The 22,665-nt window shown below is 32.9% G+C and overlaps 2 protein-coding genes across 3 annotated transcripts in view; one reads left to right on the top strand and one right to left on the bottom strand.

The window, feature by feature from the left end:
• Positions 1–10,247, bottom strand: part of LOC116337575 (octopamine receptor Oamb) — a 90,285-nt gene extending 80,038 nt beyond the window's left edge. For both annotated transcript variants that reach the window (XM_031762254.1, XM_031762255.1), the window contains exon 1: positions 8,887–10,247. The gene's annotated coding sequence lies outside the window, so the exon portion shown is untranslated. The remainder of the gene's footprint in view (positions 1–8,886) is intronic.
• A 10,851-nt stretch (positions 10,248–21,098) lies between these two features.
• LOC116337586 (serine/threonine-protein kinase ULK3-like) lies at positions 21,099–22,664 on the top strand (the record flags this gene model as incomplete). The annotated part of the gene is made up of 6 exons (XM_031762265.1): positions 21,099–21,306; positions 21,386–21,534; positions 21,602–21,823; positions 21,954–22,010; positions 22,072–22,375; positions 22,455–22,664. Coding segments are annotated over exons 1-6 (1,029 nt in total), but the record flags the coding sequence as incomplete, so codon positions are not given.
• Between the last annotated feature and the right edge of the window lies 1 nt (position 22,665).

The following is a 22,665-nucleotide window of genomic DNA, read 5'->3' as shown; positions in this document are numbered from 1 at the left end:
TCATTTGCAATTTTATCCATTGAATTTTTCGTGTTCGGTTTTGAGCTTTCGATTTCATTCATAGCGATTTTTGTTCTTGACACATCACGACATTGTTTGAAAGTGAAAAGTTCGTCTATAGCAATTAAAAACAACACACACACACAATCGAAAATAAGATGAATTGAAATCAACGACGACACGCAGTCCAATGGCATTCGAAATGATGTTTGTGCATTCTTCAAACGAACGGTCATACACAAAAAATATTATGACAAGTGGTTGGCGTAGGCGAATTGAATTAACTCTCTCTTACTTTTGCTTTCGAAAATGTGCTCAATATCAGACATCAGATCAAGGAGTTGATATAAATTAACAAACACAAAATTAATTTTAGTTTATTGTGCATTTTAATAAAAACAAAGACCACAATAACAATCAAATCGTAATTCATTTTCATAATTCAACAAAATGTTGTTAACGCACTTAGCTCACCATACTCTCACTTTCTCTTGCCTTCTCCATCTCTATCTATTTTTCTTGCTGTTCTGTATGTGTTTTTTTTTTTGGCTCGCCAAATTACTCTATGAAACTGTATCGTTGTCATTGGGCTATCAAGTTGTTTGCGTGTTACTGTGGCCACTATAACTTTTCACATTACGTTGTACAGTGTTGAGACTTTGGCGCATAATATGCATTATCAATTATATCAAATACATATGTGTGCAAGTATAGTGTTTAATGTGTGTAAGTCTGGCTCACAATGTGAAATAGATAAATAAAATGTCATCATTAAAAATTTACAACACACCACATGTGAATTGAATACATTCACAATTTCTTTTATTTTACAAAGAGTTTATGTGTGAATGTGATACTTGGTTGCACTTTAGATACTACTTCAATATTTATTTAATGTTGTGGTTAGCACTATATTGCTTAATTCTATTTGCAAAATTGTCTTGCTTGAAAAGTGTTAAATATTTATTTTGGCTTTGCACTTTTCTGCTGTTACACACATATAACGTCATACACAGCTTTATGTGCATAAGGGCATACGCATTCAATACACACAGTTAACGTAGCAATAAAAGAAAAGATCGCGAGATTATGAGAAATACCGCACAAATAATCGCCACACTCATTCCATTAAACACAATAACAAAAGTTTACCCTTATGAATTTCAGTGGATATGGAATATTTCGATCTATTTTTCAGTTTTTATCGTTTATTAGAGTGACGCAGAGATATTCAATGCGTTCTGCATAAATTGAAATTCATATTTAATGTGAGTGCAAGAGGCCATGAAGCAGAAATGCGGTACAAAGCGAAGCACCGAAGTGGTAAATCATTTTCACTATGGCATACATTTATATATTCTACTATAAGAAGAATGAGAAAAGGAGCGGTTTTTTCCTTCTTTTGTTGTTGTTGTCGGTCGTATTTTATAATGTCGACGGTTGAGAGTTCATGTTGCATGAAACCAAAATCGTAAGCCGAAAGAGAAACACAGCCACACACAAAGCGATAAGTACACAGTGACACCGTCCATAGTAGTGCAAACTGTGAGAGTGCCAAACACACTAAACCAAAGCGTCATAAGTACGCTAAATAAAGAGACAAAATGAAAAGATGGCACATAATGAGCTGAGTGAAAAAAGGAGCAAACAAGCAACATGAACGCAAAAAAAAAATAACACAAACTTCCGCAGAAAGTGAACTTTCTTTTCATCATTATTTGCAATGAGGACAGTACAGAGAAATGTGTCCAAAATAAAGTTTGCTGGTGCACGGTGTGGTGTGAACAATAACGAAAATTTGTTGGGGAAAAAAATTGAATGCAAAAGCGCACGGTTATTTTAATGCAGAGAAAAAGTGACTGTGTGTAATGTATCCATGCTTTTGAGATGGAAATCTCACCTTCAATTTGTGTGCATTTGTGTATGCTTCAGTGGCGATATGAGATTTGTTCGCAATTTGCATCGCTTCACCGAATACAATGTAAAAAGTTAATGAATGATAAATGTATTTTTTTTTTCACGTAGCGTTGAAAGAGAATCGAAATATTATCGCATTAGAAAATGCTTATCTACACTATGCTCGACTATGTTGTTATTGGTGTTGATTTTGACTGCGGTGTTTGTGTAGATATTTTTTCTAAAAAGATTATATGAATCCAATTGAAATTGACTCCGGCATTCAAGGTTCATTGATAATCATAATTTCGTTTGAGTGTTCATACGGTGGTTGAAGAAGTTGAGTACGTCAACAGCTATTTTCATTATTTCTTGCTTGAATTGAGAAGCAAGAGATAAGAATTCCGAATTGGCAAATAATCTCAGACATGATTGGAATTAGTGTTATGAATAAAACGTGGGCACTATTACACATGTTGCCCAGAAGTGAGAGGAAAAAAAAAACACATCATCAACGAATGTATCCTCAAGTGGATCATCATTTGCGGAAACTGAGAATTCCCTCTCTAGACATTCAGACGAAAATTGTATTTTGTTTCTTCCTCTAGCTGCCTGTTTGATATCACTCACTAAAATTTACGGTCTGATCATTTTCAATGAATGTTTTTGTCGATGAACACATGAGTGATCATTTAATTTCTTGCCAGACTTGATTCTATCTTTATCTATATTTGGTGTTGTTGTTTTCTTTTTCGTTATTCTCGAAAACTCAATTTGTTTTATTTTTCTATTCGACTACACACTACAACAAAACTCTAAAACGAACATTAAATAAGGCGGTGAGTTACAGCATAAACAATAATTCAGCTGTGCATGGCTACCGTTACCGCTACTGTCACCGTTTTCTCATGTTATGAACCAGAAAAAACTAATGACATTTAACAACGTAACGATATAATTTTTTAAAAAATTTATATTAAAATATGAAGATGTTATTAGCGTAAAGTTTGCGTGCATTGCTGCAGCATCGGGACAAAATCAACCGTTTTTCGTTACAGTGCACATTGCAAAATTGTTCTATTTTAATCAAGTTCATGTCGCCAAAAGTCGGCTTCGTAATCGTAAGCCAATGTCGTTTTTCGCTCAAAGTATGACGAAGTTTTTACAACAAAAACCAAAATGTCGCGTGCAACGACCACAATTAATTGGTAAACAAATCATATTTTATGTGGATATTCATATATTTGTTTATTGCATCATAAAAAAAAAAACAAAATTCAGGCAAAATGAGATAATGGCACGAGCCATTGTGTTGTCAGCAACTCTATTGTCGCAACTTTTACATCGATATGATGAATTTTTCAATTTCACAAAACACTTTTTTTAAAGTTCACCACATTCCGATTTTGACATGATTGATTTTCAAGAAAACATTTTCTCACAAAAACAATTCGAACGAGAAAAATTCAAAGAAAATAAAATGGCAAACGAAATGAGTCACAATATATAAACATCTCAATCGTTAAAATCGCATAGGATGGTTGCATGTATGTAGAAACGATGCATGCAATCAACCAATAAAATAAATGGCAATGATTTGGGATAAAGGCCGCTTCAAATAATCACAAAATTGTACCTAATCGAAAAATTATGGCGAAAATTTCCATCGATTACTTAATTTGCGGGCGCTGCGAGAAGAAACATGTAGTTCTCATTACAAACGGAAATATTAAGTATCAAATGCGAATGAAATAAAGCAACAAAAATTGAATAAAAGAAATAAAAAAAAAAAACAAAACTTAAAATGAAATTATGGAATTTGAAATGACGAAACAACATTGTTGTTTGCGAACATAATAACAACGCAGCAAATATTTGCATAATGTATTACGTGCCAGCGATTTATTTATTTGGTTTTTTTATTTTTGTCGTAAATAATTCTGTAATATTTCAGTCAGTCAATAGCAGTGTGGCAGTGCGCACTCACAGCAGTAGCATCAATCGAAATAGTTCTTTTTTTTTTTCAAATGAACAATGTACATGCAAATAGGGACAATCGCATTCACTGTAATTTAAAATAGGAAAACGTGAAGCCATTAGGTGAGTACATCATCAGTAATATATAATATAATCGGGTGTCTTTGTGCAACTAAGTTGGCGCTAGGTCGTGATGAGTGGCTTGAGCTTGAGTGTTTAAAACTAACATTTAAATTGAAACAAAACGAATGAAAACAGCGGCATAGCATCAGCAACTGACATTTAATTGATTTTGAATGTGAACATTTCTTTCTTGTTCCGAAATTTTGCGAATGTTTATTTATGACCGAGCGCTAATCGCATAGAATATTGTCACGATAGACTGCGTTTTAAAATACATTGATGTGATTTTTGTTGTTGGGTTCCACCATTTCACATGCATACTATTTTGCTAATTGTTTACATTAAACGTATCAACCATCAATCGCGAATGAATTGAATGATGAATAAAATGTTCGAAATGACATTAACTCATGAGATACTGCCAAAAACCGATAAAATGGTTTTTCTGAATGGAAATCATTTGGTTTTAATCAGATAGCAATAAGCGATATTTAACAATAAACATCAAAATTCGATGGGCAACATAATAGAAGTCGACCTCCCATGTTTCATTCTTTTGTATTGCCGTTTTGTTTTAATGCTTTATGAACCGTAGTCTTTTCGAGACGCTTGTCTGCACTTGCTCTTTTGGTATTATTTTTCGTTCCGTTTGATTATAGATTGATTTGATGTAGTCTGTACACACGATCAATGTGCTTCAACATTTCAAAGACTTTTAGCGTGCATATGTTTCGCTCCTTTTTCCCGATTTCATTTATATTGAAGATGTTATTAATAATATCAATGCTAAAAGATACATTCAAGTAATTATATTTTCGAGATCAGAAGCGCACGATTTTATTTTCGTCTGTATTCAGTTCAAGCAATTTCATATGTGACGCGTGTTACACGCACAAATTAACTTCACTCTTCAAAGTGTTTTTATTAATTTCGTAAATAGCGTTTCACTTGGCACTACACAATCAACATATCATTTGTATATGGGTGTGTGTCTGTCTATCGTGATATGTATAGGATTGATATAGTATCAGCTGGCTGACAAGATGAAACTCATCGCAAATCATTATATTTTGTTGTTGCTTTTAACGCGGCCCCAGCAACAACAAAATAAAACGAAAAATAAAACTCCTCGTAAACAAATGGTCAAGTAAATTTATGTAATTTAAACTCGAAACGAAACCGTTTTTGTCTTCAATTCCATTCTGCAATCATTCATTCCCTTAATTTAAGTTTTGGTCTGGTCGTTGTATGATAATAATAAAGTTGAGGCGTGTAACAGCAAAATAAAGTCGAATAACAACTGAAAAATCATTTTTTTTGCATAACATTTTCTACTCATCAGTATATTTTAACTTAAATATTTCCAAGTTGAATGTGAAAACATCAAAGGCTATTTAACAAACGAGAAAAAAAGAAAGAGAGAAGAAATAAGCATGGTGAAGTTTTTTGTGGTTATTTTGTTTTGCGAAATGAGCAAAAAGAGTGCAGAAAACATGGGGACAAGAAAGTTCATGTCGGATTTGTGGCATCAACTTCTTGGACATATAAGCCAACCTAGAAGTTTTACATGCTTTTATCCTTACTTATACGCCTTCCTGGATAAGCATAAATCCATTTCAATTCAATTGCAGATTTGATTGTCCGAATGAGAAAGTGAGCAAACGATAGAAACAAGATAAACACACGAATGGAAAGAGAGTGATAAAGAATTGTAAAGGTAAAGTCGGTGATCCGTATTAGGTTACTTTCGCATTTCGTATTTCGAGCTATAAAATTGACACGATTTTATCCATGCATGCGATCATTCATGTGCTTGTTACGTGTCAAAAGTTCCATTTCACACTTCAATTGGACATTAAAGGATATGGCAGAAGCGCGGCCAAAGCGAATGTACCAAAGTGAATGTACTATAGATTATTTGTAACATAATGAACCAACAGCATGCCAAACTTAACCAATTCAAAACATAAATAGACAAACCACATTTTATTTGGCAAAAGATACATCGAAATGATCGGTGCTTTCAAAATGAAGAGTTTATTCTCTCGCCTTTTTCATTCCCATCGTAATCGCCATTCTGCACAATAATTCTGGCTGCGTGCAAAGTTATGGTATATTACGAGCATTCGAACAGAAATAACATGTGCCTAAACTAACATTTTCTTCGGGTCGAATGAAGGTTTGACAAAATATGTATGTACGTTTTTTTTTTTCTCACATCGACAATTACACACTGCTTGTGTACGTAATTCTTGATTCCATCAATGGAACGAAAATGAATTTCTGTTAAATTGTATTTTTTGCCAAATCTTTGGATTAAACAGATAGTATATAACGATTGAAATGGAACTATTATTTGGTACAAGCCAAAAAAGCCATGTTTTTCGTTTATATTATTATTGGGAATAAAAAAAATGTGCTGGCAAAGTGGTTTAAAATGATTTTCTTTGCGTTTGGGACAAGTTAAAATTTGAATGATCGTGATGAAAATGGCAAGTCGTAAAATATTATATAGGATGAACGTTGATTGATTAGATGGAATACGGATGCTAATTGAATTTTTTTTCTATCTCTCTCTCTCTCCCTCTCTCTTTTCCTGTGGCAGGACGTAATTATAGCGAATCATTACATTGTAAGCAAGTATGTTTAAGATTTATTGAATTTCATCGTTTTAAGAATCGATTTACACGCATTTAGGCGTGATTGTAACGATGTGTTTTGTATATATTCAATGGCGTTTTCCATTTTCCGTTGTTATTTCTTTTTTGTTTGCCACATCCATCGACAACGTAATGTTTTGTCAATGAGGTTGTTCGGCAAGGCACCGCACAATTCGCGGTGTATGTGTATGTATGTGTGTGTGACTTTAGTAAGTGTTTCGTCTACTATATGCGATATACATAGTGGGGAAGATGGAGTGAACTTGGTGGCACAATGAACAAGACTGATATTATGAATTGTATGAATTTTTCATGGTATCCATACGAATGTTGCCTTGAATTGCAACCGAATCAACATACAGACACATCAATATAATGCACCAATACTTTTGCTTGACATGTGAAATAGTCCGAGAGTCAATCCTATACAATCATTTACCAAGGTAAACAACGCGTACACATGGTATTTATTCACGAATACAATGATATTTCCGATTGGTAGGAAAACCACAATCAAAATAAGTTGTAAGAACCGCAAGGACAGTTGCATTCAGTTGGGTCTATGATAGTTTCTCATTTTCTCCAATTTTTTTTCGTTGTTTTTTTCTGCGCGCACCCTAATACATAATATACCGATCGATTCCCTGTTGCATGACATTTCACCCGAAATCATCAACAAATTTTTTTATCTCTTTTTAAAAAAAACACGCATTATTTTTTGAAAATATTTTTCGAATAATTTTGAATCTTAATGTTCCAAAATCACACAAAACGTTTATGTCGTTTATCTTACACTATCATTAAAAGGTTTCTTACCTTAGTTATAGTTATTATGGTAAACGACAATTAAAAACTAAATGACAACAAGTTTTATTCTTAAATTAAGAATCAATTCAATTCTTGTTCAACCGGTTTATATAACGGTCGAGGGCAGGCCCACTGCTCATTAGCTTTAGTTAAATTTGTATTTTGAACTTTAAGTGTGGTGGAAAACTACATAAAAAGCAACAACATTCAACAAGAGATAAGACAATGCTGTTTCCTCTATTTTACAAGACATAATAAGCGAATAAGAAGGAAATATTTCTCATTTGACAAATTTTTATAATTTGCTAACACAATGTTAACGAGGATTCGAGGGGACGCCGAAAAACCCCAACTTTTAGGTCTCACCACACAGTGCCTACAGGTAATTCTACGAAGGGTGAGCGTCGTTACTCCAGCCGAACAAACATAGCTTCGGTGGCGATACGACTGAAAATAGAAATATTTTTTTTACACTAAATATAGATTTATGAATGTATTCATCAAATGGGTTCAGAGTTTTATGAGAGAGTGAAAGCGAGAGCAGAAAAAAGTACATAAAGCGCATATATGCAACAATAATGGAATGGCATGACAATGTTTTTTTTTATCAATTTCTTTTCACAAATCAAGTGCTTTCAATACGACTTCGAGTAGCATTTGCAATAATCTGCAAACCACTAACAGAAAAATCACTAAAGTGATTGAGTTTGAATAGAAACGAACAAAACAGAGAGTGAAAGAGAATAAAAACAATATTGAAAATATAGCAAAAGAGCAAGCATACTTTCAAGTAAAAACAACAAGTGAAATAATGAACGAATACGATGAGACAAATGAACACGTACTTTCCATTGGATAAATGCATTTATGCCCATCGCAGTCAATTTCTAACTTATTCATACATCATTATATCGTACCAAATATAGAACACACCATTTTACGTATATTCTCGCATATAAGTACGTTTCTGTTGTGTTTTTTCCCTTCTATTTTTTTTCTTCGTTTGTTTGTTTGAATTTTCATATGCCAAGGTAAAGAGTACGGTTTATCGAATTGGGTATGTTTATGGCCAGTTAATAATACACAGCAAAAAAAAAATGCTTATTTCGATCATTGGGACGATTGTATGCATGAACACATTTTACCGACATTACATACGAATGTGTGTAGAATCTTTTAAAAGTTTTATGAGCCCATAACAATTGCGTCAAGCACATTCATACGATCCAAGACCGACACATAACAACAATCGCGTCACTAAATTTTATGTTTTTAAAATTACACGATTATGGGAAGGGAGCATCATATATAACAAGAACATCGATATTACTCATTTCGTGGAAGTCGTATGAATGTACACATATAATATAATATTAAAATTAACTTAAAACAATGAGATATTTAGATAAAGATTTTTGCTTACATTGTGAATCCGTGTGATCGTGGCTGCAAAATTGAATCTAGATATGCGAGCGATGTGTGTATGTGTGTTTGTGATCGATTCTTCCGTTAAACCATGGCGAAAATACAACGGTGTGATAGCTTTCAAGGTCGATGTCAATAAAAAATATTGTCGAAAATCGAAAACTTCGAAACCACTACAATTCTATTAACAAAACAATGGTCTTAACGCAATCGAAATCGCACCAAAAAATTCTATTTCCACCAACTTCAGATGTCGATTTTTTTTTTGTCTTTTTATCTTTTCCAGAAGAATTTTCAATTTTCTTTTTATTGTTTGTCTCTTTTTCTTGGTTCCTTACATGTTCATTTATTTCTTGCTCCTTGTTGATTGTTTTGTAATGTAATATACTTTTTTTTCTTCGCGTTTTCGTTAACCGAGATCCTGTCTACTTGACTATCCACGGTACGCACTGTCAATAAGAGTTTTTAAGTAAAATTCGATTTGTCAGCATAAAAGCGCGCACATGCACATTTCTTTGCTCGATCTTTCGCTCCCGCTGTCTATCTCTTTTTCCGGTCCTTTTTTTCTCACGTCTTTTCCTGCCTTCAAAAAAGATTTATCGTTTTAGCGCTTGAAAGTTTCGAACAAATCGAATGAATCACGTAAAATCCGCATCAAAATTTCAATGAAGAGGAAAAAACAGTTGGAGAACAATTGTGAAAGCAAATTGAATCCGATTCGGAAATGCACTACCAAATTAACTTTTAATTTATTGGCATTTACAGCGTGTGTGAATATTATTTTGTGTAAAAGAAAATAGGAGAAAAACGAATTTTATGATGACTTCCAATTTTGCGTATGATTTTTCTTCTTGGGATTTTTTCGCTCCTATCACTTTTTTTTGTTTTTTTTTTTTTTTTCTCTTTGTGCTTATTTTTAAGTTTTCTATCTCATTTTTTTATGGCAGTTTTTTTGCTCTTGTATTAGGTGCTGTGTGGAATGGAAACAGCGAAGTGCCAAAAAGTTAATTAAAATGGATACTGTTTGTAATGTTCCAAGACAAATGAATATACAACAACAAAAAATAACGTTTTTCGTTTTTAAAATCTCACAAAGAATCCATTAATGAGTAGCATCAAACTGAACGAACACCGAAAACAAATATTCATTTCAATGTTGCCGCCAAATGTCTTTGAATTTCATTTTTGATAGCTTCTTGCTCTTTCTTTGTCTGTCTGTCTTTCTCTTTTTCTCTTTTTTCACGATCTCAATATATTTTGTGTGTAACGTCTATGCGATAGCGTTTGAGCGAATTGAATGACGACGATAAACCGAAGCACACAGAACAGCGCTGAACGAAATGTAATATGGTCTTAACGGAAGCAAAACCGACATTGAACTGAGCGATGAAATAGAGCATCCCAAAGCTCCAACTCGGCTTACTGTGCACAGAGAAAATACACATTCACGCGCGTTCTATTGCGAGGCATAGCTTTGAGTGTGTCGATTCCACATTTGTTCTTGTTGCCTGTGTGCCTGTTGTGCATATGTAACGAACAAGCGAACGCGCAAAGCATAGAACGATAGAACACCAATCGTTGTGCCTGTATTCAGAACGTCAAATGGTTCGCGATAAAGGGAGAGAGATTGAGAGTGTGAGTAATGGGAAAAACGGCGGAGAGAATCATTTTAAAAAAGTGTATGTATATATTGTGAATAGAGTAGACGAAAGAAATTCGCAAAGCGCGACGCGCGAAAGAAGCACGAACACTTTTGGTTCTACGGCTTAACAAACATGCATATATAGAAATTCTTCTTCGTAATGTCTATTAGATACAATCATCTACAATCACTATTATTACACAACTGATGAAAAGTGGTCATTCGGGCATTCGTTTAACACCATACCGCATACACAGACACATTTTTCCGTTGTACTTACTATACTTATTTGGCCATTTGACTGCCAATTCCTGTATTTGACACTCTTTCTCACTTACTCCGGTCAATCAGTTTCATCCATGAGAAGTTCTATCGATGTACTAAAAATGCGATAGACAATTATGCACATCTATACAAGACGTGTGCATACTATCGAAATTCACGTAATCAAATCGACATTAAAACAAATTTACGATCCAAAGGTGATAGTAGTAACATTCGCATCGTAATTCGATTGTTAAGATTTTTAAGTTGAACCAGACAATATATTTGGATATTGTCATTCAGATATTTCAGCTCATCTGGTTGACGTCTGGCGATGGAATGGAGCGACAACAATAGAAATTATTGATATAGGTATAAAAACACTCACATCACCAAAACAATCACTTATGTTGTTTTCACTGCGTTTGAGCGTCTGACGTCAGCCAGATGAGCTGAAATATCTTGATGACAATATCCAAATATAATGTCTGAATTGACCAATATTTACGAATTTAAATCTCTCTCTCTCTCTCTTGCTCACTTGCTTTCTCTCTCATTTGTATGGAAGAAACGATTTTCTCCATTCAAAGCGGAGTCCTTCTATTTCCTGAAGTCACGAAAACTCGGTGATTTCCTCTTTTAAATCTGTAAGTGTAATGAATTTTCATTATTGTTGTTAAATTTTGGAATTTCATTTTATGAATTGATTATTGCTTTTTACCCCCATGTAACCTTCTTTTCAGCATGTGGCAGCTACTTTGCCGGTGTAAAAAGGCATTGCAGAAGCGTATCGTTTTCAATTAAATCGCAGCAACGAGAAATTTAAAATCAACACTTTTAATGAAAAAAGATTTTCTTCGTTATTTTTCATGCGTGCTTGTGTCAAAATAACAAAAATAAGAATACACTCACAACATTTTCTGATTGAATAGCTTTTTGTTTGTTTGTTCAACATTTCCAATTTTGGTAAAATTTGCTAAAATTCACGTTGAGTACCATTTTATTGATTTAGGTATCTATCTATCGACCATTGATGAATGAAATATGAGGAAATCATATTGAAAAAGGTGAATTGATTTAATATTTTCATATTCATTACTTAACTTGTATGTTTAGGTTTATTTTCAATTAAATATTTTTTAATGAAAACCAATTTCTGGGAAAACTGTACACATTCCTTCATTATATTTAAATTTATTCACTCTCTATTGTTTGTATACCTGACACAATATCGTATTCTATATTGTCCCAACAAAGTCCAGAATCACTAGAATAACTCCCCTAAATGAAGGTGTACCGTCTTCTAACCCCTATATGGCTGTACTTTCAACAAGTATTCAAAACTAGTGATCTCAAAATAGCTTAAAATAGGTTTAGGAGCCAATATTGAAACCACTGGGTCAAAATAGTCATGAAGTACTTGAAATGTAGTTTTTAAAAATGTGGGAGATCGAATCGGGGTGCTAACCCAACCATATCCCCCTGACGGAGTGTTACCTCCAGAAAAAATTCAAAGAATTCTTTCAATTTGCTAGGGATTTTGGCCAAAAAAGTGAAGAGCAAAAAAAACGAAAAATGTACACTTTTCACAAAATACACTTCACTTTTTTGCTTACCCCTCTCGATTTTTTTCAATTATCCCTTCCTTAAATTTTTTCCTTGAGGACGTATGAACCCAACTAAGGTGAAACAATTATTTTTTACATTAACAATGGCAAGTTTTTTTTATTACTCAACCAGGCACATAGGCTCCCTATGTTTCAACATTGCAATGATAGTTTTGGGACAAAATGTGGCCCCAGGTGGCGTATAGTCAACTTTTCCTTGATTTTGTTCCAGATATCGTCAGAAGCTGAAATGGAGTGAAAACAATAAAAGTGATTGTTTTAGTAATTGTAGCAATGTAAGTTTTATTATAACCATAACAATCACTTCTATTGTTTTCACTCAATTTCAGCTCCTGACGATATTTGGCTGAGCTGATTAATCCGGCTGAAAATATCTCAAATTGATCTTAATATAATCTATGTACATCAGTAGCGAGAAAAATTTTTTCAGGGGGGATGATTTTTTGAAAACTATACATTCTCTAGGAAATCAGACAAATTTCCGTTTTTTTTGGAATTCAAGAGAGAGGGCAAAAAAAAAGATCTTCAATTTTTGAATTAAAACCCTCGCAAATTCGAATAATTTTAATTAATTTTCTTCGCGAATAACGATCATGACCTCCGAAAATATTATTCTATATTTAGAAAATAAATAAATTTAAAAATCATGCAAGCAACAAAACCTCACTTTATATTTAAGAATATTTCAATAATAGGCTAATACTATAGTTTGAAATAATCTCCACATCTATCTAGATATCTTTAAATTTGTAACAGCCTATTTTTGCAAATCATGATGCATTACGATTTCATTCTTTTTTTTTTCAACACTAAACGACAATAGGTAAATGAATGTAAACATATAATATAGATTTAATGAAAAAAAGCATAAACCAAAAGAAATGAAGAGAAAAAATCCTATATCAATCCTGCCATCAATGGATTTGCAGAAGGATTTTTTTATATAGTAAGTATTGCTTGATATGAAAGCTTTTATATGTGTACCAGATTCTCTCTACTTCGTTGTTTTTTGGGTGAAAGTTTACGGAGAATATCCTTCAGATCATTCAATGAACATTTTTTTTTTCATAGGATAATCTAAATGGGGATGCGCCCGAGAAATAGAGTGTTTGAAAGTGATTTCCATCATCTCATAAATTGTGCAAAATCGTAGGGAGGTTGGACGGTCACACAAGGTGAACATAAAAAGAGATAGAGAGAAAGAAAGAAAAAGAAACAAACAGAGACAGAGATGTATGTTTAATCGAAACTTAAATTATTGTGTTGAAGCAAAGCACAAAAATCTTAAACCAAAGAATCTCCCTGATACTATTCGGCTTAAAAGTTTTTTGTTTTATTGTATTTCAGTAGATGGCGCACTTCAAACACCATATACATAGCCATTTCATTCAAATGACAAGTATATTGTTTGTATCGTCACCTATCGTTATCATATTTGATTTAATCTGAAAGATTTTTATCCGACATTCCCCCCATTTCCCATTTAATTTATATTTTTGCCGCAGAGCGTCAACATTGTTACACGTTTTTTGCTCTTGTATGGAGTTAGTCGCCCTCAAAACTAATTTTTTTTGTTTGGACAGGTACATTGTGCGGTGCAAACATAAAATTTCATATCAGACAAATAATTTCGGTTCCAAATGTTAGTGACTTTTCATACTTAGATGATGTGTTCAAAAAATTAAGACAAAAAGACTACAAGGATACGTTAATGTGCCAGCCCAAAAATTATGTACGCTAAATTATATGGTCTGTTGTTTTAGAATGAACGTTGTTGATAATAATTTCGCCTGTATCTCTTGTATGGTCGATGTCATCGCAACATTTGCATGTGCTTTAATTACAAGCCATTCTATTTGTTGCGTTTGAATAAAAAACTTCAATCGAAAAAATGAGGCAACAAAACAAAAGGAAATAGAAAACCAGGGAAAAACAGAAATCTAAACGAAAATGGAACTAGCTCGCGAGTCACTTTAAAATTTTCTATTGACGGTGTGTGTTTACATGGAATCTCTCGATTTTCTGTCTGTGTTTCGGTCTGTTATGTATTCCCTCTCATACGATGTATCAAAATGATGGCTTTTGTAATGTTTTTAATGCGCACACATTCATTTTATCTCAGAGTGCTTAGATTTTTGTTGTTGTCATTTTTTCTCTTTTTTTCTTTTATTTGGTGCTTTTTTCGCTATTCAGTTTTTCGTTTCATTTGCTTCTTTTGAGAGCGTTTTTTGTGCGAGAGAGTGGGCATTTTTTCACTATGTATGCATCCCTTTTTCTCATTTTTAATTTATATAGTTTTGTGTGTGCTACTTGCGTCTCGTCTGCTTTTTCAATCTCTGGATCAGTTTCATTTTAATAAATGTTAGAACACACAGGCTGAAAAACTGATAGGTATCAACATTGTTCTCATGGCTTTATTTTTCCTCTATTTTCCAATTCTAATCAGTTTCACTCTTTTCACCACTTTCTCTGTCGTTATTCTTCTGTACGCCGTTCTATAGTCAGGTCTGTTTCCTTTTTTTGACTATATTTAATATTTACGGAAACCGTCTGACGCAAACAAATACGAAAGTTAAAGAAGATTTCCGTTTCGTTTGAAGATGACTGATATCTTTTGATAAACACTTGGATCGTTATCTTTCAAGGTTGATATATTTGTACGCTCTCATTCATTTGATTTTCAGGATTTTTCATTTTCTTCTTTGGTTATTTAGCAATTTTATGAGATTCACGTTTATTCAACAGTTCCATTTTGCGTTACTGGCACTCAGTTAATATAGTATATATTAATGTAAATATAGATATATTTGAGAGTGTGCGTGCGTGCGTGGTGACTCGTTTAATTTTATTATGACTCGTCCTGCGATCATGCACTCGACGTCAAACACATTTCCAGCTATCTCTCCCTCTCAAGTATTTTGAATGTAAACACTATGATTCGATAGCTAAATATTTGGATATATATGCGTGTGCAGAAGAGTATTCAGCCAGACACACACAATCAGATCTGAATTGTAGATAGAAATCATAGATTATATTTTTATTATGTTTGCACGCACTCAAATACGTCTAAAGTGATTTTGAGTGGATTTGAAGAAAAGACAAAAGGGCGCCAATTTTATTGTATGATAAAGCAAATTTGGCGCCCATATTTACCCCGCCTCTTCTTCAATGATTGTTCGTATGCGTATGGGTGACTTTTTGTTTGGCCGCAACATTAAAAAAATACTATTTGTGAATCTGAATACTGCTCATTAGGATTAGTAGGATTTTATTTTTTTGAAACGCCACTTTTCCAAACAATATTATTTCCAATTGGGTGAGCTAGCGAGCATCCGAGAATCTGAACCATTTACCATAGGTTATGGACAGAAGCGATGGGGGAATGTTTTCTTTGTTTTACTGAGAGCACTGCCTCATTAATTTATTCATCAATAACGAAGTGTTATAAATCTCAAAGATGTGATAACTCTTTTAAGTTATAAAAAAAAATGTAAATTGTATTTATAGTTTTTGGTGCCATGTTTTTTTATTCAAAAGAAATTGATTTAAGTAACCATCTGTGTCACTTTCAGATAATTAATCTTTTAAGTCAATTTGATCATTTCCATGAACATTTAGGACGAAAAGGCCATTCAATAATGATATGATTAAGAAAGAGTTAATTTCTAATTAAAGTATTGTCTGACTTATTCTCGACATTGATGCCACAACGTATTTCAGCCAGCGTGCATGAAATAGTATAACGTCACAATAAAATCCAATTTCGCCTGAGGGTGCCCAAATAATAAAAATCATTTGTTATGAAGCTGTTTGAATGTAATTCTTATGAAGCATTGTCGTTTTTTAAAGGTCAATGATACAAATGGACGATTTAACCGAAAATCGACTTTTAGACTTTAATGAAGGACAATTTGTCCCGTGAAATGGTTTGAATATAACAGTAATTATTATCAGTGATTCAGTCCCATTTTATATCTAATATTTCACAACTACTGTAATAATAATCGAGAATAACGACTCTTTTAATATAATTGAGATAAGTTTTGCATGAAAAAAAAAAAACCAAATGTAATAAACATGGTTTGTTGATTGCTATAACAATACTTATAGTCTGCATCAGTACAACCATGAATTTTTATTTTTTTTAAACGTGAAAAGTTTTTCGCATTTTGCATTCGATATAATCAATTTTTTAAAGCTATAATCTAATCTACAGAAGTAGTAGGGAATTCGATAGAAGAGATTTAATATACACGGAGCATAAAAAATAGTTTAATTGAATCTTTCGGCAAAGCCACATTTAATGTCACAAAATTGAACGCCGAAATGGCGGACGGAGTTTGTTTAGTTTTTAAAATTAATAATAATAGTATATTTGGGAATTATGATAGGAAGATGTGAAGCTTATGAAAGAATCGTTTATACCAATAAAATTTATAAATTATGTACAATGATTATCATGAGTATGTACCAACTTTTCTTTTGAAATTTAGCTTTTTTTAAAATAAAAACATCAAAACACGGAAAATGTTTGCTCGATATTCATACACAATTAAAGTATATGTTACAGGGACCGGTTCGTGCATATTTCCATGCTTGCCTAGATACGCTAGGTTGCATAGATATGCCAAGCATAGCGGCAAATGCAACCGACGCATCGCCGTTCACTCTGTATGAACATACATGTTCGTGTATGCAGGCGGCCGTGCTTTGAGAGACGTACGCATAAGATATAGCTCGAATCGAATGACGACGGGTGCGTTGCGGCTTGCCTCTCCGCTATGCTTAGCATAGCTATCAGGCATAGAAATATGCGCGAACCGGTCCCTGATATGTTATTAAAATGTCCAATTTAAATCTGTAATTGATCCTCATCCTCGTTTACGAATTAGCTGCATATAGACATTTCAATTATTTCAATTATTTATATTTTTGGATAAGAAAGTATATTATAGAAAATTGTACAAGCTATGTCCGTAGATATGTTATTGCTATGTCCGAATATCCAAACAGTTCTCCTCCGACGGAATTGTCTGTCCATCCAAAGAGTTCATTTCATTGTTTTTTTTTTTCGAATTAGAAAACTTGACTTGAAATTTCATTCCTGGGATGTCACACACCTAAATCTGTTCAAAATGTATTAATTGTAATGATAGAAAAATTTAAAAAAATGCCTGTAAAGGTTATGTTGGACTGGACGATTTTGCATGCAAAATACGAATGAACGCTGTCGATGTCTTATACCATATGATTAGCTATAGTTGTCTACTTTAATTTGATTTCATTGAAATGAAACCCGACAACATACTTCAGATTACAGTTCGTCATTTTCGTGACTGGCAAATATTTGAGCGAAACACTCCATCTTGAATTGTAGTTACATTATTATTACTATTACTATCCATCTTTTGTGTTACGGATAGCAAAAAAGTAATGCAATGAGATTCTACTGAAAATGACTATGGGACTATGGTTTTTCGGTGGTAAGTAAGGTGTGTTTGCAATATGGTATCAGGTGTCGAAAAACCATTTGCAAGCAAAGTAATTAGAAATGCTTATTTTGTGCCGTGTGTAAGAGTTCGTCATTAATGAATATGATGTGGTCTGTGTTTGGATCTCGTCAAAATTATCATTCAGTCATTTGGACAGTAAAAACCTATAACAAAACAAGCACATATGATGGATACATGTGTAATATGTTTAATGTGTTTACCTGATGCTTATTCATAAGCAGTACGAATTGAATAAAATGGTTATCTGGTGGAGGCCAGTTGAAAGACGCTCACAGGTAGAAAATCAGACAAATCATAACAGAACGTGATAAATAGATACGTTGAATTACATATAAACATAAAAGTCCGAAATACCGAAATAGACACTAGTGTTTAATTTGAATCATGCGTAAAATTACATTTTTCTTCGATCTTTTTATCATTCGTGTCTATGGTGCAGATAGTTATGGTGGTACTGGGCTTTTTCTATTATGGTATACCTAGGGGGTGAACAGAATATCTAAGATTCATTCAGAAATTCTAAAAAAAAAAATCGACTCAAATGTGATGAATGTTGTGCGGATCTGAAATATTATTTGAAATTATCCTCAAGTTTTTTTCCTTGAAATTTTTCTTAGAATTCAACTCCACCTGAAATCCCATGATGGATAAATGTGTGTTTTTAATATCAAATGTTCTATGAATTAATTATGAGTTTGGCCGAAAGCGGTGCGTATTAGTTAAACACACACTAGGTGATAGCTGTATAATGCGATGTAAAGAAGCGTAAAATTTCATTTTGAATCATGGGATGATGAGTATATAAAAACATAAACATACCAGATACCAAAAAGATAAAAACTAAAACCAGAAGCACAATCGAAATGAACAAAAAGTGATGTGCTTCAATATTATATGAAGCATACAAATATTCAATATGAAGCATACAATCAAGAAGGTGCTGTGTCGATGATATTTCATGGCGAAAGCCATATTAATCGAAAAATTAAGACATTAAGAGACGTGGAAAGAGAGAGAGAAAGAGAGAGAGAGAGAGAGAGCGATAGCGAGGCAGATAGATCAAAAAAGAATACCACTTATAATTGTTTGAGTATCATCTAATATTATTTTTTCGTAAACAAGTTAGAAAAGATTAAACATAAAATCTTTTATGTTGTCAATGCGTATCGATCGCGATTTTGTCAGTGAAAACCGAACATTTATGGATCCATTGTCATCAAACTGAACAGATAATTACAATGAGTTTTTTAACCGTACAAATCATGAGTACATGCTCATTTTTCATTGGATTGACCTAGTTGTTATGCATGAACAGATCTTAGTACAGTAAATGGAGCAACAAATATGACTCCTTCCATGTAAAAAAGAAACTTGATGAAGTTGTGTAGGTCAATAAGAATAATAATGATCTCGTAGACATGCTTCTCTCGGTTTAATTTCATTATTCCATGCACATACGCACTCATTCTCATCAGTGCATTGGTTATCAAAACACGTTTGCATTGATAAATACGATGTATTATTTAAAAGACACATCGACAGATCAAAATGAATGCGATTTGAATGGGAGAGGTTTCGCATCGTTCAGAAAAAGCTTCAGCGATATGATAAAAAGCTTCGATTGTATGCAATGGATGGTACGATCTGATTCGAAATGATTTTCGCATAATCAAAATCAAATTGTTAGTAAAATGATATGGCCAATAAGGTGTAATTAGCACACGGTGCGTGCTGATTCCATGAAATTTCACATGTAAATATCAACTTCCTGAATAATTTGATTCTCCATATTTCAAGATACATATTTCAAGATATTCATCGACTTCCATGCTATGCTTTAGTAAATTATTTCGTCATTTTATGATTGATTCTCTTTGTGTGTGTGTGAAATGAAATGATGGATCGATTTTTTATTGTACTAATGTATGAATTCAATTAAATTTTAAAAAACAGTCATGTGTGCGATTCATTCATATTTCCACAAAATCCGATTTATTCCTCTAATTCGCAATAAATATTTCGCAAAATTTTGCTTAAGATTATCGGTAACGTTAGTATTTTCTATAAATGTATCGAACACAGTGAATCGTAACAATGCTAACATTCGCGATGGAATGGTTTTTCAACGCTCAACAAATCTTTCGATCGAATGGTAGAAATGGAAGCCAAAGCAGAATCAAAGTTGTTAATATGTATTGAGATGAGAGGAAATGTTTTATTCATAAGAAATGCTGTACTTACCTTTATTATATATACTGTCGTAACAACAGTGTCGTTTGATTTTCCAACTCTCTCCGGACTTTTACATGTGCTCAATTTTTACGTTTGTAAAAGACATATTTCCAGCCAGGAAAAACAATACAACAGCATCTTGAACCAAATATATTTGATTTGTATTCAATTTCTAAAGGTATACTTCAAATTAATCTATGCCCTGTAATAAATATATTGTTATCCAATCAAATCTGAACAGCACGCAATTCGTTCTTTGCAAATATTTGATGAAAAATACCGTCACAAAAATTTCGAAATGATTCAAAATGCTATATAAATTGATAGCAGTTCCAAAGAGCAGAAAATATGTAAAATGATCAAAGAATACTCTAGTTGAAAATTGAATGAAATAAATGAAAATTCTCGTTGAAAGACTAAAACAATATGACGACACAATGGAGTTTTCAACGTATTTGTATTCAAAGCGAATTTATTCGGTGGATCAGTCTAAATAAAAATTCATTTGAACGTTAATGAACAATACATATCGCAGCATACATTTTCCATTTTTTGTTCCCAAAGAATCACTCCATTGAAATTCAATCTAGAAATTTTGAAAAAAGTTTCTTAATTTTTCCTTTCGTCTTGAAAGTAAAAAAATAATTCAAGTTTATTTTTTGCAAGATCGGTTCGTTATTCGTATTAATAAAGCAATTTCTATACATAGATTCGTTATATGAAACAATTTTTATAAATTTTTTGTTAAATAAAATGTTATTTGCATTTCTGAAATTATTTAAAAAAAAAAATCGTTGATATCTGCATTGTCTGTTCCAAGTATTGGTATTTGAATGTGTCTTTGTTCGCCTCACTTGTTTGTACAAACGTCCGCAGCGAATTGGTTGTGTTGGCATCCCTGTACGTCAAGCATGTAGTGTCATTTTGACTGAGACCAAAACAAAACAAAACGTACAATTCGAAAAGAAAAATCCATTGATATTATTTGAATTTTTTGAATTGAATTTAAAAAAATCGTTGCCATAATTTATATGTGATAGTTAGAAAATATGTCAATGCCAAAATTGACCGATTATGAATTATTGGAAATGATTGGCAGTGGCAGCTATTCAGTGGTCCATCGTGCAAAGCATAAAGTAAGTTTTCATACTCTCATTTCACTTGATGAATGAACATTTCGTTTTTGATTGCAAGTAATGATTTCAATGATTAAAGGATACAAAATTATCGTTTGCTATAAAATGTGTGGCCAAAGCAAATCTTTCGAAAAGTTCCACCGACAACTTGCTCAGGGAAATAAAATTGCTGAAAACCCTCAAACACCAACATATTGTCGAAATGATTGATTTCAGATGGGATGAAAAGTATGTGTCTTTTTTCGTAATTTTTCAAAGACATAATCGAATACATTTTGTCCACAATTATTTTCAGAAATATTTATATAATCATGGAATTGTGCAACGCAGGAAATTTATCAACTTACATTAAAAGACATTTTACCTTACCTGAAACCACGTGCAAATTTTTCATGAAACAATTAGCATCAGCCATGCAATATATGCGATCCAATAACATTAGCCACTTTGATTTGAAGCCACAAAATTTGCTATTGATCAAATCACCAAATTTAATGTTGAAAGTGGCTGATTTTGGGTAAATTTATTTTCATTGCGCCATTTTAAAATATCATTTGCAAAATTCGTTCAATATTAATCCGTAACCGAAAAGGGTGTGAAAAGGTATTCGATTTTTTAAGAGTCGCTAATTGATTTATTATTCGCAGATTTGCGCAATATTTAACACCGAACGAAGAAAACACTGTGATAAAAGGTTCACCATTGTAAGTATAATTGAATTGATGGTTCGTTTGAGCATTTCTTTAAGAATATTTATTTTCCTAGATACATGGCACCTGAAATACTTCTAAAACATTGTTATAATCCCTCGGCTGATTTATGGAGTATCGGTGTCATTTTGTACGAGTGTATTTTCGGTCGAGCGCCATATAGTTCAAAGACACTAGATGAATTACTGCAAAAAATTAAGGCCAAACAAAAAATTACAATTTCATCAACAGCAGCAATTTCGTTAGATTGTCGTGATATTATGACACGTTTATTAATTCATGATCCAGATAAACGAATCAGTTTTCAACAGTTTTTTGAACATCCATTCCTCGATTTAAAGCATGATGCATCTGATGAGGTGAGTTTTTTTTTTTTTACTTTTACATTTCAAAAAAAAAAAAAAACTTCGTTGAATCTATTTGATGTCTATGCACTAGAATCTTGCAAAGGCCATTCAAATTGTGACAATAGCAGTTGAAAAGGATGAAAAAAAGAATTACCGAGAGGCATATTATGCATACTGCGAAGGATTACAGTATTTTGTGCCACTGATAGCTGCCGAATCGGATGAAAATAAACGAAAATTATTACAAGAACGTGCAACCACTTATATGGAACGAGCTGAAGAGATTCAACGGTCTTTCCTAG

This window comes from Contarinia nasturtii, unplaced genomic scaffold (genome assembly GCF_009176525.2).
Source record: "Contarinia nasturtii isolate CC-2019 unplaced genomic scaffold, AAFC_CNas_1.1 Cnas_scaffold_285, whole genome shotgun sequence".
NCBI lineage: Eukaryota > Metazoa > Arthropoda > Insecta > Diptera > Cecidomyiidae > Contarinia > Contarinia nasturtii.
This window is presented reverse-complemented; position numbering and strand designations above follow the sequence as displayed.